Source organism: Podarcis bocagei (assembly GCF_964188305.1).
Source record: "Podarcis bocagei genome assembly, chromosome: 4".
Taxonomy (NCBI): Eukaryota; Metazoa; Chordata; class Lepidosauria; order Squamata; family Lacertidae; genus Podarcis; species Podarcis bocagei.
In genome coordinates this window covers 56,990,090-57,009,715 of record NC_138128.1, presented here as the reverse complement: position 1 = coordinate 57,009,715, position 19,626 = coordinate 56,990,090, and the positions used below count along the sequence as shown (strand labels likewise).

General features: G+C 45.0%; 1 protein-coding gene across 10 annotated transcripts in view; it reads right to left on the bottom strand.

The window, feature by feature from the left end:
- Positions 1-19,626, bottom strand: part of TACC2 (transforming acidic coiled-coil containing protein 2) — a 165,362-nt gene that overhangs the window by 120,979 nt on the left and 24,757 nt on the right. For 6 of the 10 annotated variants that reach the window (XM_081192817.1, XM_081192812.1, XM_081192816.1 and 3 more), the window contains 4 exons: positions 15,649-15,860; positions 14,250-14,375; positions 2,961-8,555; positions 1,729-1,839 (listed from right to left, as the gene is read on the bottom strand). In XM_081192817.1, the coding sequence (XP_081048943.1) occupies positions 1,729-1,839; positions 2,961-8,555; positions 14,250-14,375; positions 15,649-15,860 (6,044 nt within the window). Of the gene's footprint in view, positions 1-1,728; positions 1,840-2,960; positions 8,556-14,249; positions 14,376-15,648; positions 15,861-17,953; positions 18,091-19,626 lie in introns of those variants that run through there. The other 4 variants (XM_081192822.1, XM_081192820.1, XM_081192823.1 and 1 more) reach the window with 4 other exon arrangements.

Genomic DNA, 19,626 nt, shown 5'->3' with positions numbered 1-19,626 from the left:
GGATAACACGGGGAGAACCACGCGCGCCCCCGGGAGCTCCTTGGAGGAGAAAGCGGGCGATGAATGCAATGCATGAAATATATGAGAGGCGACCAGGTTTTGCAGGTGAGGAGCCCCCGCCAGCCTCCGCTTCCAACACCCGGCGCAACGACGCCGAAGTTTCCCCCCAGGCTCGGCTCGGGGAGCAGCGCTGCTCCCCCCCGGCTCCCCTTCGCCCTCCCGGCTCTCTCTGCCGCCCACTGGGGACCCCCCTCACCTGCCAAGTCCGGAGCGCCGGTGGAAGTTGCATGCATGCATGCAGGGCGCCGCGTTGCCATTGCATTGCACTGCACTCCATGCAACGCCTGCACGCATGCATTGCCTTGCACGCCCGCCAAGGGGTCTCCCCGCGGTCCGATGCGTCCCCTCCGGCGCGGATGCAGCATTGCAAAAATAACCCCCCCCCCCGACGCAGCCCTACCTGGGGGGCAGCCTCCGCCTCCGCCGCTCCGCCTCCACGGGGATCCCCGGGCTCCATCCTGCCGCCCGATCTCCGCGGGGGCGCAGGCAGGCTGCGCAGGGTCTGCGCGGAAGAGCCCCTGCCCGCCCGGCCGCCGCCGCTGCGCTCATTCCATGGCCGGGAGAAGAGCGCTTCAAACAAAACGCCCGGCCCGCCAGGCCACGCTGGGAAACGTAGTTTGCGCACCCCGCGCGGGCGCGGAGCCCAAGGGCGAGGGAACTACGGATCCCGGCAGCCCCCGCGCCGGGGACGGAGGGGGAGAGGCTGGGTGCAGGGATGGAGGGACAGGTGGGCGAGCGAGTGAGTGAGTGGCAGCCGCCAAGCCTTGGCTGAGAGCCAGGAAGGGCCTCCCCGGAGGAGGAGGAGGAGGAGGAGGGAGGCGCAGAGCGGGAGGGAGGGAGGGAACCCCAGGGGTCATCTAGTGACGGCGCCCCAATTGAAAATTTGACTTAAAAAAAAAATCTTTCGAATTTTTTAATTTTTCCCGCGGCACACCAGGCAACATCTCGCGGCACACTAGTGTGCCGCGGAACAGTGGTTGGGAAACACTGGTTTACACAACCTGCCTCATACTGTTTATATGCTCTGCCAAATGCACCATATTAATACGACATGAACAGTATTGCAGGTAGGGCAATTCTTAAGTGAGAGGTAGCAAAGCTCACATCCCTCTGGAATGGCTTCTGGACACCCAAAAGGTGAGACATTTCCCACCAGCATATCATCATGCAGAAAGGTTCACCCTGCTAAAATGTTGTATGCCAGCTAGCTGTCAATGGTGCAAGAAGCTCTTCTCCCCCTCCTCTCAAAAGTTTTGTTAACCCATTTGGAAGTCACACTATCTAGCCTGGAAACACTTGCCTTAATTCCAGATGTGTAAGAGCTGCTATGCTTACTTGGGTGGGGAGGGAAGGGAGGAGAAGGAAAGCAATGTTGCATTAAAACACGCCCTATTATTAATCTGCATGACCCAATGCTGAATCCTAACACTAAAAAAGAGAGCCAACCTTGCTAAACCCTGCTAAATGTTGACTTAAATTATAAGTACCAGTTACAAGCTGTCGGAACCCCTCCATTTCCTTTAACATTGTTAATTTATCATCACTGGCGCTACAAAGTGTCAGTGAAACCAACATGCCATTTTTGTGTCTGATACGTGCACCTGCAAAGAACAATTCTTTAAACAGAGCACTACCACCCTCTGAAAGAGTTAGTGCTGTTCACTGTACCTTTCTATTCTGATGCCTTCTCTTGCCTCATCTGAGGTGCCTTTGGCTGCTAGCTCTACAGCGTCCTTCTCAGGTACAGCAAGGAGAGAGTGACAGAGCTCAGGAGAATTGCTGAGGTTATGGAAAAAGGAGGGACACTGTTAGAGGGGGGGAAGGCCATCATGTCATAGGCTTGAGAATTATTAACACAAAGCTTATCCTAAAATTTGGAGTATATATATTTTTTTAACCTACAAAATACACCTAAGTTAATAATAAAGGTTAATCATTGGTGCAACATACACTTTGGCTATCAGTGGGATTAGATTTAAATATATATATATATATATAGCTCTAGGAATGGGGGTAAAAGTTAAGGACTGTAACCAGTGACTAACTTAAATCAATTAATCCCCCCCCCAAAAAAATGCACTCCAAGAATGAATAATAAGATGCAACCCTAAAACTTCTTCCTCACTTCTGAGCCTCCAAGTCTGGGAGGAGGGGACGGAGAGAGGCACATCCTGTCAATCTGCTGATTTTCTCCCTGGCCTGCAGCTTTGAATGGCCCAGGTGCTCCCTCTGTGGGAGAACCAGGCAACCAAAATATCCTGGACATGCAAATCTCAGATTAAAAATCCCACACATCTGAAGACCTATTTTGACTGCAACAATACAATATACCAACTGAAATCCCAATTAGTCAAATGAAACACTGGTTATGTGCTATTTGATAATAAAGCATTACATCAGTGGAGCATTTCAGAATACTAGAGTACCTTGGAATACAAGTTTGAGTATTTCAGGGATATTTAACAACAGCAGAGTAAAAAACCCCTGAAGGTTATACTTTTTCATGTATATAAGAGCAGGCACCTACAAACAAGTCTACACTTCTCAGTACTGCAAGGCTGCCTGATTTTTAGGTATTAGGGAGGGGCTGAAAACTAAGAAATTATAGCATGTCTGGGCTAATAAATAAGTGGAGGGGGTTGCTGAAACTCCAGCTTTGACAGTTCCCAGACTATGTCAATACTCCCAACAACAATGTGCATTTTCCCTAACTAAGACTAACATTTCCTGAGAATAATATTACAGTTTTTCTCCAAGTAGACTGCAAATAAAATAGAAACTATACCCAGCTTAACTCTATGCAATCAGTAAGTGAATCAATCCACCTTCAAGCTATCTTACTTGAACTTCAGCATGCAGATAAATCTCTTTTACGGTTAATTTTAATTTAAAATAGGTACCTTTCAACAGGTAATTCTCTAGGGAGGCTGTGCTCAGATTCGGGGAGTGGAGTGGTTGATCCCTCTTCCTGGACATCCTGAAGGGGCTTCTCATCTGCTAAATTCTCTTCTCTGCATTGATTTGCAGAGGCAGTTTCAGCAGCATCCGTACACACATTTTGCTCCATCACTTGAACAGCTTCTGAATGCTTTTTTGCTTGATCACATATGTTGGATTGCAGAGCCGAGTCACCTATATCAATGACTGATGTGCTGGTAATACCCGTTTTAGGGGTGTCAACAGAAAGACGTGCTTCTGTTTCTGCTGTACTCAACATGATGTCATTTGCTTCTGCCACACACCCCTCAAGCACACGGGGTTCTGCTTTGCAGTCGCCTGACGAACCACCATCAAGAGTTACTTCATTTTTTAAGTAATCGATTAGCCCATGTACTGCTGTGTCTGGTCCTTGCTTTTGCTCCTCAGCATCAGTTGGTACCTGCAGGCATTTTGTACTATTCATGGCATCCTCCTGCTGCACCACGGATGCTTTGTCCTCAACTGTAGTCCCATCCCAAGGATAGTTGCAGCTGGATTCCTTCTGATTTTCACCAGGCAGCACCCCAGACTGTTCCATTTGTTCTTTCTGTACACAAAGGTCATCTAGAAGAGACGACAATACTGACATGTTCTGTAGATCAGTGGTACTTTCTTGGTTTACCTGGTCTTCACTTGGCACTGGGTCGTGGCATTGGTTTCCATAATGTATTAGCTCTTTAGATAAACCTGGTTCTGCATTACAGAGACTAATCAAATTACCTTCCTCTGCCTTTGCAGTGGTAGTTCTGTCAAGATCACTCTTAGGGACGACTTCTGAAGAGGCAGCAATCATTGCAGGCAGGTCATTGTCAGAAGGAGAAGGCAGGTTACAAGAATCTGCAGGTTGCTGCTTCCCTGCTTCCAGACTCATCTGATTCCTACCAATGTCTCTGCTCGCAGCACTAACGCATCCACTTTCCTCTGCCTTCAGCATTCTACTGCTTGAGCTCTCCACTTTGCTGTCAAACTTTGGGGAACTTGTCAAAGGTTCTTCACTGAAACCAAAATCATTGATAGGGATCTCTTCTGAAAAGGCATCTGGCAAACTGTATTCCTGAGTGCTTGCCAATGGTTCTTCCTTCTCTTTAGCAGCTTGGTTGGAAAACCCAGCCTCTAAAGGCAACACACAGCCTTTGGTTTTCTGATCACTCTCTGGTTCTCCATTTTTATTGCTTCCATCCCCTTCTTCCAATACTTGCTTAAACTCTGGCATTTCTCTAGGTGCTGGGCTGTCATCCTTGTCACTGGCACTGCTTTCAGCTGAAAGGTGGGGTAGCTCCGTAGTCAGAGCGCTGTGAACTGTATTTTCAAATATTTTGCTAATATGCTTCCTGAAATCAAAAAAGCCAATGCCGAAGGACCTGGAAGTCGAAGAATCATGCTGTTTTTCAGAGGTCTCTGCAGGCTGCATGGGAGTCTCTGTTCCCATCTTGGGGATGCTGAAATTCTCTACAAAAACACACTCGCTCTTTCCTGCATTTTCTCCTGTGTTTTCTACTATCTCATTGTGCTTGTCGTCTACACAGGTGATATTTGTTGCAACACCCTCATTACAGCCTGCTTGCTTACTGAGAGATGAAAGGCTCAGAAGCCGCTCTTCTAAGCTTGAAAGGCTGAAGAGAGATTCTCCCGAGCTGTCAAACTGCTGGGCTTTGAAGCTGACATCATATTCTGCTCCTTTTGTTTTAATTGCTGAGATCTCGGCCTGCATCTTTTTGAAATTAAACAGTGACAAACTTCCTTTGGACTGCCCGGCCCCAGCAGGGTCCTGTAAAGTTAAGGCACACTCTTCAGAAAAGAAACTTGGGTCAGGAATCACAGAGTCTTTTCCTGGGGCTGTCCCTGTGAGAATATTGTCTGAGTGTACTGCTTTAGGCCTTTTTGAATCTGTTGTTCTTTTGTCTACTGAAGTACCATCTAAGTGTAAGGCTGTAGCTGCTGCTGCAACCTGCAAATCAGGACTGGTCCCAAACAGCTTCTGGCATTCTGTAAGTTCTTTTTGTAATTCATTCACACTACCATGATGCATGCAGTTCGCAGGCTGTTGGCTCACTCTGGTGTCCCAGTCACTTGAAAATGCCGGCAGAGCTATTAAGTCTATTTGAGAGCCAGCCAGCAAAAAGTCAGCCTTTTGAGTACTGTCTGTATTGATGGAAGCAATTTCTGTGAGCTCAGGAGTTATAGGAGGATATTCCTTTCTTCCTGCTTTTTCAGCAGCCATGAAAGTTAAGTCCTGTTCATCATTTCTTTTTTTTACAAGTTCATCTTTCGTGGTGATTCTGTCTAATAAATTAAAGTTCTCTTTTATTTCTTCTGCCTCTGAGCCTTTTTCTGCCAACTCTGTAACTTTCGATGGCAGGGCAAGATCAGTCCTGTTGCTCTCAGAAGCATCCTCTGCACTTGGCATTTTAAAATCCACTAGCAAGGTTTGTGGCTGTTCAGCATCAGCAGTGACAGTTTCCTGCACCCCTGGGATACATTCTGCAACACCTGTGTTGTTTTTACTTGTGCTGTCTGTCAGCCCACATAAACCACCCAACTGCTCATTTATCATGTCATTGGGATCTGCTCCTTCATGAAGACTGTCTGAAATCAAAAAATTCAAATTAGGGAGTTCTTGCTTAGATTTGCTTGCTATTTCTTTGTTAAGGCAGCTTTCCTCCACCTGTGGGCTTATTAGAGTTTTCAAGTTGCCGCCTTGCACAATATCTCTCGTGGATTCAGAAATACTTGGCAAAGGTGTGTTTTCATCTGTGACAGCTGTGGAATCATTTTTCATCTCCAGCCCGCAAACTATTGTTTGGGGTTTGTGCAGAATGTCTATAAATACTTTCATTTCACTTTCACACCGTCCCTGAAGGCTGCTGGGTGCATTTAACTCCAGTGAATGCTCTCTCTCAGATGTTTCCCTGGTCTTTTGTTCCTCGGGACCTGCCATGGTTTTAAGGTTGTTGCAATCCAAGTTTCGGAGTTCTGCATTCAAACTGTGCTGTTGATCGCTGCAGAAAGAGGGAAGGGACTGTGAGCTGTCTTTCAGGTCCACTTGTGGAGATGGGATCAAACCATCCTCCACTTGTTCCACATCCACAACCTTGCTGGGAAGAGCTTCTAGAGATGCTTCAGTCTCACTGCTATTTAGTGGATAATTAGGCTCCCATATGCTGCCATCATGTAAGTTCCCCAGTGTCTGCTGCTGGCAATCAATCTCCACAACCCCTGAGCTGCCAGAATAATCCTTTTTCATACTTTGGTCATTGGCTTCAGTCACTTGTTCCTGCTGCTCTTGCTGCGGGGAGGCAAAGTTGCTTTCGAGTTTCTGTGCCAAAATGGTATCGGTTGCCTGACTTTTCATTTCTGTTTTGTATTCTTCATGCCTGTTTTCATTCCCCTCTTTCTCATCTGCAGTACTGCTTTGCTCAGCAACAATCACAGGTACACAGTCAGCATCATTGCCACCTATCTGGCTGGGTTTTTTGCTTTCAGAATGGGATGTGTCCTCCTGGTTTCCTGCTTTTCCTAATGCAACACATTCAGCAATCGGTGCCCATTCATTTATGTCCAGAACTGCCAGCTCTGCTTCAGGAACTGGTATTTTTTCTGCCAATGTTGCATTGCCCTCAGATGTTACATCATGCCTAGTGAGGCCTTCCAGCTCCCACACACTTCTTTCAGCAAGCGTGCCCTCCCAGGATCCCTCTTGCTTATTTTGCATAACATCATTGTCCTCAGACCGCAGCAGCAGTGAACCATGTGTCTCTTCTAAACAAACTTCCTCTGCCATTTCACAGGCAGGGAAGCTGAGCGGCAGGTCTTCTGCGCTGGGGTTTAAAAGATCACAACTCTGTGAGCAATTTTTCCCTTGTAAACTTGGTGCTTCAACAGACAGAAGGCTTTTATCCTCTTTGTCGCATGTGTCTGTTTTCTCTCTCTCCGAACCCTGACTCAGTTCTGGCAAATGATCTTCGGGTGCATTCAAAGTATGTTCTGAACTGAAATCCTTCTCTGACGTGTCGCCACTGGCATCATTTCTGAAACTATTTTCTAGAGAGCTCCAGTAATCATTCCAGTTACCATCAGGGTTGTCTCGTCTTTTGTCAGTATCAAAGGAGAGCAGCGTCCCTTGAGAACAGACTGCCTCTTCACCTGCAATCGGACTAGTTAAAACTGGCCTCTCCTGACTTCCACCCTCTCCCAAAGAGAGCTCTTTGTTTTCCTCAGATACTATGTTTTCTTTTTTAATGAGCTGTGGAAGCTCCGTCTCACTGGTGAAGTCTTGTGCACTTCCCCCCAGTGACAGCCCTTTATCTACCACAGAATCTTCCTTCATCAAACACAGAAGCTTTTCTGGGTCAACCACAGCAATGTTTTCTCCACATTCAGTTAGTAAGGTATCATTGCTGCAGGCTGGCTCTGCTCTGTTCTCAGACGCAGGGCTTTCTTTTTGCTTTTCACTTTCCTCACACAAAGGGGACCCACTGGAAGGCTCAGAGGCAACCAAAAAATCCACAACACGACTTTCACTTTTGGTAACAAGTAGGGTTTGGGTTTCAAGACTTTGGGCTTGATCGGGGCATTCCTTTTCAGATGGAGAACTCTTGTCCTTTTCTCCTATCATGTTTGTCAGGGGCAGATCTGAAGCAGTAAATGACAAGCTGGGCATTGCAGGACCAGCCTCAGATTGCTCCTTCTCATTCTTGGGGAAAACTTGGCGGGGTTCCTCTCCTCTGCTTATTGCTGCATCACTGCTACATTCGCGAATGGCGGCACTGAACTCATCAGAACTCAGACCATCAACAACTGCTCCATATTTTTCAACGTGCAAACCTCCTGTCGTGTGATAATTTGGGATTAAGGTCTCCTTTTCCATTGTCAGGCTGTCTGCACCATCTGCATTCTGTCCATCTGGTTTTACCACAGCCTGCTCTTTGTGACCCACTTCCAAAACTCCTGCCTCTTGGCTGGTCTCTTGAATGTTACAGTCGTCTCCCTCTGCTTCCCTCTTGGGTAATGGGATGACATGTGCCTCTCTCTTGCCACCCGTCTGTTCACTCTGCTGTAATGGGTCTAATTCACTTGAGGTGGCTGGTGCAGTTCCAGCTCCTGGAATCCAGCCAACATCTGGCAAAGGAGTCAGTTCCAAACCAGCATTACCTGGATCTCGCTCATCCTTTAGTGGAAGAGGGATTGCGGGGTGCTCTGTATCGGAGCGACTGTCCAGAGATACAGCAGGAACACTGCTTATGTCTTGGTCATTCACAGAGGTTGGGCATGACACAAGGGCAAACAACCCCGCATGGCTTCCTTCAAGACTTGCTGCAGCGTATTCTTTAGGATGCTCCACCAAAGGCGGGCTTTTGTCTTTTTCTTCCTTGGCCTGTTCCAACATATCAGACGTGGCTTGCGCTCCTCGTTCGTGCAGGACATTCCCCACTGCTGTCACATCTGGTGGCATTACAAGTGCGCTTGTGCTGGGAGATTCTTCAGCAACATTGCTATGGAGGCCTTCGTTACTTAGGCTGCCAACAATGGAAATGTTTATATTCATTTCAGAATTGGCAATGGAGTGCAACACACATGAAAAAGAAAGACTCACACCACAGAGGTTTCAAAGCCATGCAGGCGCATGCACTGAAAAGCTGGGCTGTCTGCTTTCACGAGGCAAGAGACGAGAGACATCAACTTCAAGAATAATTCTGAGGGAATAGTTACATGGAAATATACTCCTACAGCATTTCCTGCCGTCTGTCACATTAGATATGTGGGTTAACTTTCTACAGATCTTTTTCAATCATTTAATAGATGCATGCTGCTTCTCTTCCTTTGCTTCATAAGAGGCATAAAATAAATCCTAAGATGAATGGAGGACATGGAAAACTCATCAGAACAGGGTTGAATTTCAGAAGGGAAACTGCAGTATGGAATGGCAATATTTTTTCTCAGGTTTGAAAGGTTACGAGGTTCAAGGTTAATCTAGCTATATATCTTCTTGTTGTTGAAAATTTCTGGGAGAAATTCAATGTAGCAGTGTGGCAACTGTTCCATCAATGTAAGCATGTCAGTTTGCCAGACAGAACGATCCCCCCTGTGTACTGTTCTGGGGTTTTTCCACACACCCCAAGTCATTGGGGGGGGGGGAGTGCAGAGGGAGGGGGAAAGCACCGTTGCTTAGTGGATGTCCTTGTACGGGCTTCTGCTAGTGGGACTCTGTATTTCCCTAAATTAAGGCTACAGTCTGAAACCAACTTACTATAGAGTAAGACCCAGTGAACCTTGGACGACCTTACTTTGGAGGAAATATGCTTAGGATTCTTCAGAACTGTGCTCTGACCCAATCAGTTGGAGCGACAGTGCGGCCATGCCTCCATCAGTACCATTCTTGTTGCATAGTGTGCTCAAGCAGCCAATGACTTCTCCTGGGTGGCAGCTCCAGCTGCTCCAGTCTCTTTAAGCCCCTCCACCTGTCCTTGGAGGCAGTGGGGGAGGGGAGAAGAAATTCTAATGATCTGACTCTCTCTTCCACCTCCGTGCTTTCCTGCAGCTCTTCCCCCACCTCTTCCTGCATCTCTGACTGCCCAGACTCTTCCTCTTCTCCCTGTCTCATGGGTGGCACAGAACCACACAAATCACTGGCCCCCTTTGATGGACCATCCTTCTGCCCCCTGCCTCTTCTGCCCACTCTTTGGACCCCCTGCTTGTCCCTGACAGTACTGAGCACTGAAAAGAGTTAGTGCCTACATATATCAAGGGGAAAGTGGCTCCACAGACTGGAAACTTCCATAGAAAAGTGTGCTCCTCCCCCCCCCACCTGTTTGTCACCCAACCTGTTTTGGCAGGCTATCGCACAAACAGAAAGGCCTCATCCTAAGATCATAATAGCTGAGCAGGTCTACATGAGCAAAGGTGTTTCTTCAGATAACCTGGTCCCAAATGGTTTATGGCTTTATAAACCAACAACAAAATCTTAAACGTGGCCTGGTAGCAAATTGGCAGCCAGTGCTACTCTTTCAGCAGGCGTATTACATGGTCATGGCAGGCTGCCCCTGTTACCAGTCAAACTGCTGGGTTTTACACAAACTTCAGCTTCTGGACCAACCATAAGGGCAGCTCCACACAAAGTGCATTACAGTAGTTCAGTCTTGAGGTTACTAGCACAATCTGTCTCTGCCCAATACCAGCCACAGCCAGTGTACTAGCCAAAAGAGGTTTTCCAGTGAGCTTCCAGTGAGACTGGTGGTTGAAAAAGCGCCTCCAGACTATGCAACTGTTCCTTAAGGAGGAGGGCAGCCCTATCCAGAACAAAAAAAGCTGCTATGTCCTAGGTCCAGAAGCCTCCAACCCACAGACTTCCATCTTGTCAGCTTCAGTTTGTTGGCTTGTGTCCAGCCCATTACTATGCCGGGGCATTTGCTCAGGACTGGCCCAGCTGCACCAGATTTGGTGGTAACCAAACCCCAAGTGTAGTTCTACTAAGGAAGAAGCAAAGCCACAGGGACTGTTTCCTATCTCTTTCACTCCACCTATGCCAATGTGACACTGATGGGTACTTTCCTTGTTTATATTGCACAAGTGGTGATCAACAAACAAGATGTCGCAATATGTTTCTAGCCCCTAGCAAAGAGGACCAGGCATTAGAAGTTTTATAAAGTACCTAGAAAAGAGTTGGCCCTTCCCTTGCCTTGGGGTCCCTTCCAACTCTACGATTCCTTTCTTTCTGAGGGTTCATGTATCACAAATTAAACAAGTGTGGGGAGACAGTATGGTTTTCGATTTTGATAGCATAATAGCCTTTCAAATAATATTTGCAAGGGTGCATTGTTCCCTATGCTTCACAGCTTCAAAGCAAATGCTATGGGTGAAAAGCCCAACAATAGGGATATAAGAACAAGACTCCAGTAGACATAAAGCGAGTGACAAGTCCTAATAGAGTTCATGTTGTTAACTGCAAATCTTTCTAAGTCTCTGATCCTAATCAGTGGGGCTTACTTCCAAATAAATGTGTTTCAAGCTGGGATACATACAAGTCACCCCCCATATCTATCTATCTATCTATCTATCTATCTATCTATCTATCTATCTATCTATATATGGATGGGCCACATTACATTTATGCTGCTAATTGCACATACCTACACCATATAAGATCCAACAGCTCCAAGCACATTAGGAGCACATTAGTGGGAGCATTCTCCTGAATGTAGAATTACAAGTTCATGACCTGTCTGGCTACATGCTAATAGCAATTTGGTAGAGCTAGATTAGCAGACTCACTTACCAAAGCAGATTGGGGAGGGGGAAGGGGGGATTCTATGTGCTAAGTGGTTTACCACTATGCATTAATTACAGCACATTTAACAATACCAAAGTCCCCCTTTTATACTTTATTTAGATTCAGTCTTTCCTGCTGGTTACCCTCATACAAATTAAACTAGCAGAACTTAAAGGTGTTGCTGAAGTTGCATTAGACGATGCCAGCACTTCTACTGGATACACTTATCAGGTTTATGAATAGTGTGAAAGATTGCAGATGAGAACTTTACCCTTCATTGGTTGATCCTAATGTTTTATTCTCTGCCAAATTAACATGGACTTGAAACCAATGGAAATCGATCTCTAGCAGTGTGCCATTACCAAACCTCCTATTATAAGAGAAACCACAATTCTGTTCATGTTGCTTGGCCTGATGAGCTCTTTTCAGGTAAGCACATCATCTGGGTAAGCGGGGACAAGTGCATTACTCTACCCCTGTAAACATACATGGAATGTGTCCTTCCATCAGTAGGACACTCCCCTTCCATTCACAAAGAAAAAGCTTAGGATCTAAACCATTACAGTGGTACCTCAGGTTAAGTACTTAATTCGTTCCGGAGGTCCGTACTTAACCTGAAACTGTTCTTAATCTGAAGCACCACTTTAGCTAATGGGGCCTCCTGCTGCTGCCGTGCTTCCGGAGCCCAATTTCTGTTCTTATCCTGAAGCAAAGTTCTTAACCTGAAGCACTATTTCTGGGTTAGCAGAGTGTGTAACCTGAAGCATATATAACCTGAAGTGTATGTAACCCGAGGTACCACTGTATATGTTTAAATATTGCATAGTATTGAGAGAAGTTATTTGCAAGACTGATTTGGGTTGGATTCAATGGCTGTTTTCTTTCAATGGGCATCCAGGGGTCATGGGATAGAGAGGATGTCTGTTTCAATGCATGGAAAGGAAGGGCTGCAGGTAGAGCAAGGTGTCTCTGTTGCAGGTGCAGAAATCTCCACCATCACCCATTCTGCTCTGCCATTCGTACTCTACCATCAGTAACAGCAAAATGGGGGTATTCCAAGGGTGTTCCCAGGTTGAGATTGGGCATCTGAGAAGAGCAAGTCTATGCATGCAGACGCCCACAGGAGCTGGAATCCTGCATGCTCACGGTTCCAGCTCCCACGGGGTCTTCACATGTAGGCTCCCCCTTATCGTGTGTTCACAGTCAATGTGTGGCTATTGGGGAACAGGTCTGGGAAGCCAAGTGATTTGGGAGATGAAGTCAGCAGCATGGGCTCACTGCCCCTTTCTATGTGTGCAATTAATGTGATAAGGGGGAAATTGTGAGCCTTTAAAAGGTAGGATTTCCTTGCCACATCCTCAGAAGACTCCCCCCACCAAAGAATTGCGGGAAAGAGTTGAATTTCACCCTGTGTGGATTTGCTTATCAGAGTGCTGCAGTGATGAGAAAAGTCATATTTTCTGGGATACTTCCTTTAACTCACCTCTTAGAGTCTCTGCAGAACATTCAGTTTATGGGCTGAACATATTGGAGCAGTGGGACCTCATGCGCACTCATGGTGAATTCACAGTGTCATCTAAATGTGAAGTACACTTTGCTTTCCTATGTGCATTTGACAGCTGGGTAAAATTGTAGGTTTCAGACTAGTGGGAGGGGCATTGCATCTGGGACCCATTTATTTATCATGACAGATATGAATTATCTGCACAGAAATCCAATCCTGGTGCTCACACCCAAAGGGGCAGCAAAAGAAATGCTCCTATGTTAATATCTAAGTGGAATGTTTTCCCACTATGGTTTAATATGTGGCTTTGTGTCAAAAAATTCTCCTGCATTATTGTACCCTTCTTCATCAACGAATGAGAAAATAAGTCACATTCAAAAACTATCAAAGGGGAGAGAAAATGTTGGTAAAACTCATAGGCATGGTTGAGGTTTTCTGTCATGGTTACTTTACTTCTGAGGCTGGCAAGAGCTGTTTGCAACTGACCTTGCTTTCATGACACCAGTGGTCTGAAACCTCCCCTGGTACTCATAATGTAACGGGGATATAAAGTAGGATATATATATATTTAAATTATTTAAATAATTCCTTCCATTATCTCCCCCTCCCCCAGATAAGGCAGTGCAGGTAGCCAGGGAGACAGATTGCTGGAGGAAGGTTTAAAAGAAAGGAAGAAATACACACTACCCTCAGCCATGTCACAATGACAAGGTAAGCTCAGTCCCACACCAGAGGAGGTGCATCCCTTTTCGCTGCTTGAGGTAAAAAATGGAACATGCCAGCTTTTTTCCCTGCCCCCCTGCCGCCTCACTGCTGCCCTGCCACTGGAACTACACCTCTCTTAATCCACGTTCGCGCCTGTTTCCAGCAAGATCTCACCAAAGTCTTGTGAGATCTCATGCACTCCATGAGACCTTGCGAGATTTCACCTCACCCTGCTTCATCAGTGGGCTGGGCCTGCCCCACGCCTACCAAAATTCTAAAGTGCCCAAATAATGAGGCAAGGAAATCGAAGCCTCCTTTGCAGAGGACTGGAAGGCAAAATTTGGCACCATCACAGTTAACCATCACAGAGGCATGAAAGCTGGAATCTCAAGTTGAAGTCTCTGTATTTGTTCACCAATGTCTTTTGCCCTTATTGCTCCAAAATTAGAGATATGAAATATAATCAAGGATTTAAAACAGCCAGGGTTATAGAAACAAGCAGAACCCAAGCCATGCTCTGGCATTCAGAATACAAATCCCATAAGCAGCCTGAAACACTATAATGTGATCTTTTGGAAAGCCAGAATAACCTTATTTACCAACGGCTGTGCTTTCTTAGGGGTTGCAAGCAGGCAATTAATGCAAGACTCCATGTTTAGAACAAACAAGCGTGTTTCCTCATGCTAGCTCTAAGAGCCCCACACTTGGTAGTTGTTCACAAGGCATATTTTGTACCTGCTGATGACTGGGGTCTGGGGCCTTAGGTCTTCATTTACATCAAGCCCAGCAAAAAGAAGGTTTGGGAGAAGCGATTGGTAGGGCTCCCTTTCCTTCCAGTCAGGCACTAAAGGGCCACTCCCTCTGTCAGAAAAAGGGTTGGGAAAAGAGAAACACACACACATACATTTTTCAGAAGGCAACCTTAAAATTAGAAAATCGGACCAGCATGCCGCAGATTGCACTCAGAAATTCCTCATTGAGTCCTTACACATGCATGTATCAACACAATTATATTTCTGAAGTTAACTCTAGCAAGACTAACAAATGCGCCACCCAGTTCAAATTTACTTCTACAATACCTCACTGACAACAGCTCCTTGCAAGGAATGAGCGAATGCCCTAAAGACCAAACCAGATGTTGCATCACATGCATATTTTTTAAAAATTATTTTATTTTTACTTTTAAAGTAACAGCTGAAGGTGTGTGTTTGTGAGAGAACAGGACTACAGCATGTAGGGAAGTGTTTAACAATTCCCTTCTAGAGATCCCTTCTAAAAAAGCATTCTCAAACAATTATTTCCTCAAGGGGATAAGCTGCCATGCTTCCCTCCAAGGGAAAAGAGAATATTTAATTTTGGAGGGAGCAAAGGGTTAATAGACCCTTCCCATGTACCATGGTCCCAGTCTTGATTGGGTCCTTCTATGGCTACTAAATGCATTCACATAATGCAACATCAAGTTGGCAGTAAAACATTGCTTGACACTGCTAGTCTTCCACTTTCCTTCGCAAGCCTCCTACCTGAAAGAATGCCAAAGAAAGAATGCAGCAAGCAAGTTATGTATTGCAGAATATGCAAGCTTCACTCACTGCCAATCGGGCAGCCTCATAGTCAAGGCCATCATATCTTCATACCCCACCTTGATGATTTTCATGCAAGAGTTAAATACATACTTTGTTTACCCAGACTTTCGGAACAGGAAAGGGATTTGGCAATGTTAGTATAGTTGCTTGTGTTAAGCTACGTTTCTGCTTTTCTATATGCTGCTTTTACAGGTTTTAATTACTGCTTGTGATGACTGTACTTTAATGATGTTGTATACCGCCTGTGGGAAATGCAAATAATAAAAATCACCCACAAGAACCACCTCCTGGTTCTATACTCGCCATCACTAAAGTGGATCCAAATTCCCACTTCAACGTAATCATGCATTAAAAATAGTATGGCAAATATCTGCCTTGTAAGTATGCCAGCTGACAATGTAAGAAGGTGGTTAGTGGAGTATTAAGTGACTTTTGGTTTGCAGTGCTAACTGGGTTGCTGGAGTGGAAGTTATCTTGGGCAACAGCCTACTTCATCAGTTGCATTCTGTCGCAAGCCAAATACAGTACAGTAAAAAGCACCCTTTGCCTACCTTGTATCTGCTGCAATTAAGGAAGTCGCACTATCTGGCAGTGGTAATGGAACATCAGCATCTAAAGGCGAGGTATCCAAGGTGACTTGTTCAACGTATCTGTCTCTGTTCTTTTTCCTCTGCCTTTTCTTTTTTACTGCTCTCTCATTGCTGGGTGGCTGAACTGGTTCTGGAACTGGAACTGGCACAGGAACAGGAACTGGAGGAATATCCTAGAAGGTAGATGAGAGAGATGGATGTTCACTTAAAGAGCAAGCAGATATGTTAGAATTAATACTTAAGGCAGTTTTAATGCAAAGTTGCTTTTAAAATAATAATAATACATAAATGTACTATCAGCATTTCCCCCTCCTAATTTCCCTCTGACTAGTGGGAAACAGTTGAGCTATAAAAATGCGTAAAGAAAAATAAACTGTAGCAGGGGAAAATTGAAGAACTGTTCTTAAGCTACGTATGATGCTCTGAGCTGGCCCCTAGAGGGTATCCTTATCTCTTTTTCCAGCCCAGCAAATTTCCTTGTGGTCAGCAAATGTATCACTATTCCTAACAGAGGGAGAGAGCAAAATAGAACTTAAAAAGAAACACCCCACAACAGAGAGGCAAAACACAACACTGCAATTTTACACACACTCAAAATAAAGTGAAGACAGAAGGTATATTGAGAGTGTCAGGCTGTAGGTACATCTGTGCATGTACTTAAGGAAAATGCACAAAGTTAAAGCCATATGGAGAGCATGCAAGGACATATCAACATGTGAGCAGAATGCCTCTTTTCTCAGGGAACAGCTGCACATGGTACTTTTAAAAAATCGTTATGCGTAGACTCTTGTGAGCCGCCCAGAGTGGCTGGGGAAACTCAGCCAGATGGGCGGGGTATAAATAATAAATTATTATTATTATTATTATTATTATTATTATTATTATTATTATTATTATTATTATTATTATTACTCTGAACACAGGTACAGATGACTTGTTGCCAGGTGCATGATAACATGTTGAACACCCTCTGAAAGAGCCTTATGGCACCTTAAAGACTAACATATATGTAATACATTTGCATTTAGAAGGGTAAATTCATTAACCACAAGATTCTCTGCTTTATTTGCTGCAAGAGTACCTCTCTGGAAACTGTTAGAAACACAATTCTCTTCTTTTCCTGGTTTAATTAAAATAATGGTAAATTACAACATTCTACTAAAAAGAAGATCACAGGCAGGCAGTCTCCAAAGAGTGACTTTCTGGGTTTGCTAGGAACAAGGCTATTCCACAGGGTAGAGACCTCCCACCAGATGTTGTGAGATGACAGCTCCAGTCAACCTTGAGCACTGGCATTGCTGGCTGGGGTTGATGGGAGTTGGAGTCCAACAATATCTGGAGAGCCACAGGTTCCCAATCCCAGTTACAGTGAGTGCTTTCTTCAACATCAATTTTCAGCAAGATTTAAAGGCCCTTTCTTATTTATAATGCGGTAATAAGAAACGTGTATGATCTTGTGTCATAAAAGAAAAAGAACAACTTGACACAGTGTGCTATTTCCCCCTTTAGATTATAGCCTGATTTTTGGTGCAAGAATGATGAGAGTGTCTTCTGTTTAGTTTTTTTTTTTAAGAGTACAAAGATAAAATAAACACAAGCAACCCCAACTAGCCAAAGTATTAATTTTACCCTGGCCTCAGCGGATCAAGAGCTAATGAAATGAGATATTCTCATCTGCTATATAAAAAGACTCTCAGAGCCAAAGAGTGAGAAGCACGTCAATAAAAATCTACTTGTGGACTGTAGCAGATGCTGTTCAAATTGGGCATTATGTTCATATTACGTAAGACTTCGCCCCGGCAAGTTCCTCCAAAGGCTAAGTTTCTGAACCTAGTTTTAAAGCCTTAGCAACAGTGTTAACAGCACACTGCCACAATATTGGGTTTCAAACATTCCAAGCAGGCTGAAGCTTCTCCATTCGTCATCAAGCACTTAATTATGCATCTCTTTTAAAAGCAAACAAATCAGGTTTTGAACTACTTAGGAAGCCTGGAGGGTGGGTGGGAATGTTAATAAACTTTCTTAATTGGCTCGAGTGAATCTAGTTCCTAGGTGTGCGCACACAGAGAGAGCCTTCTTCCTGTGGTACTTTCCTCATTAAATGTGCAGCCTTTTAAGGCAGTTGTTGCAACATGCCACAGTTCTGGCTGAAAGTCAGCTTCGAGGAGTTACGCGAAGTTTCCATTCCTAATAACTCTGTGTTTACAGGGAGACGAAGTGCTGGAATAAATCTTAGCAAGGCAGACAATAAAGCTGTTCTTCTTACCTTTTATTGTCATCACATCTCCCATTGCACTTTTCTGAAGTCTGTGAGCGCATACGCACATACGCAGAGAAACCCGCTTGGCACAAGCTTACGAGACCTTAAACCTTTGTCTGTTACACTCATCAGTAGACTGGCTCTGAAGCAGCCACTTCCTCCATAAGGAGCTTAGGAGGGACCTATCTGACTGCAGGTGAACGCTGGGAAGTGGACCAAAGGTCATCCCCATGGCGTCAGGAATCAGATTTCAGGAACAATTGCCAAAGGAGCCGAGGAAGGGAGGATGAACACATGCTAGCTCTTAAAGGCTGCCCAGAGCAGGCCACACAGCCATTCGGCCAAATATTGCGCACATGTGCAACTTAGCAGGCTAGGAAAGGAAAAATAAGTGTGTACGTAACAGTCTGGAAAATTTAAAAAATGATTTAATCGTCCTTGTTTGCAGCAGCCAAGGAAACAGACTAAGCCCACAGGTCTGAAATGGCTCCTGGATTACAGAGTTTGAGTTTATTACTGTGGTCTATGTGTTCGGGCTGCAATCCTGCACACACTTACCTGAGAGTAAATCCCACAGAACTCAGCAGGGCTTACTTTTGAATAGGCATGTATAAGAACTGCACTTCCAGTCTGCCTCTTTGACTTGACCTTGGTGGAAAATTCTGTATCGTTGCCCCTTCTAAGCAGTAAGTCATGTGCAATGTGATCCCAAGCATGCTTATTCAGAAGATCCTCTCTGTTCAGTGTGACCTACTGCCACATGCACACAGAATCGGTTTCTTAGGGGCAAACTAGGCAAGTGGGGTTAACCACATGTAGTTTATCTAGGTATCTGCTCTGATCCATATAGTAGCATGGGCAGGAGAAGAGAGAAGCAAAACTGACCCATTCACATCGCCCCCCCCCCCCTGTGCTCCATCACTTTGAGCAATTGTCTCTCAGCTCTGGTCACTTCCTGTATCAAAACTGGACTGGGAGAAAATTGCCTAAAGCAATGGAGATGTAAAGTAGGGTGGTTGTGCTTGCCACCATCATGCTCTAGAGAGAGAAAGGGAGGAGCCCTTTCTCCCTCTTTTATAATTCTAGCACTTAGGGGTCAAATACTGGGAGATTCAATATGGGCAAAAGGAAGTCCTTTCCCATCCAGTGCATAGTTCAGCGATGAAGTTCACCACCACAGGATGCAATAATGACCCCCAACTTGGGCAGCTTTAAAAGTTTAGGCAAATTTATGGAAGGATAATACTACTAGTCAGTGGCGCCTGCCCTGTGGAACGCCCTCCCAGCAGATGTCAAGGCAATAAACAACTATTTTACTTTTAAAAGACAACTGAAGGCGGCCCTGTTTAGGGAAGTTTTTAATGTCTGGTGCTGTGTTGTTTTTAATATTCAGTTGGAAGCCGCCCAGAGTGGCTGGTGAACCCAGCCAGATGGGTGGGTATAAATAATTTACTATTATTATTATTAGGCTATTATCCAGGATGGCTATCTCCAGTATTGGAGGCAATATTACTTTGGAGCACAAATGGCAGAAGTTCATGCTCTGTTTGTTTCCATAGGCATCTCGTTAGCCATTACGGAAACATAATGCAGAACCAGATGGGCTGTTGGTCTGATGTTGATATGTTACGCTTCTGCCTATTTATGTTAAGCACATGCATAGTTTCTATGAAAATGGT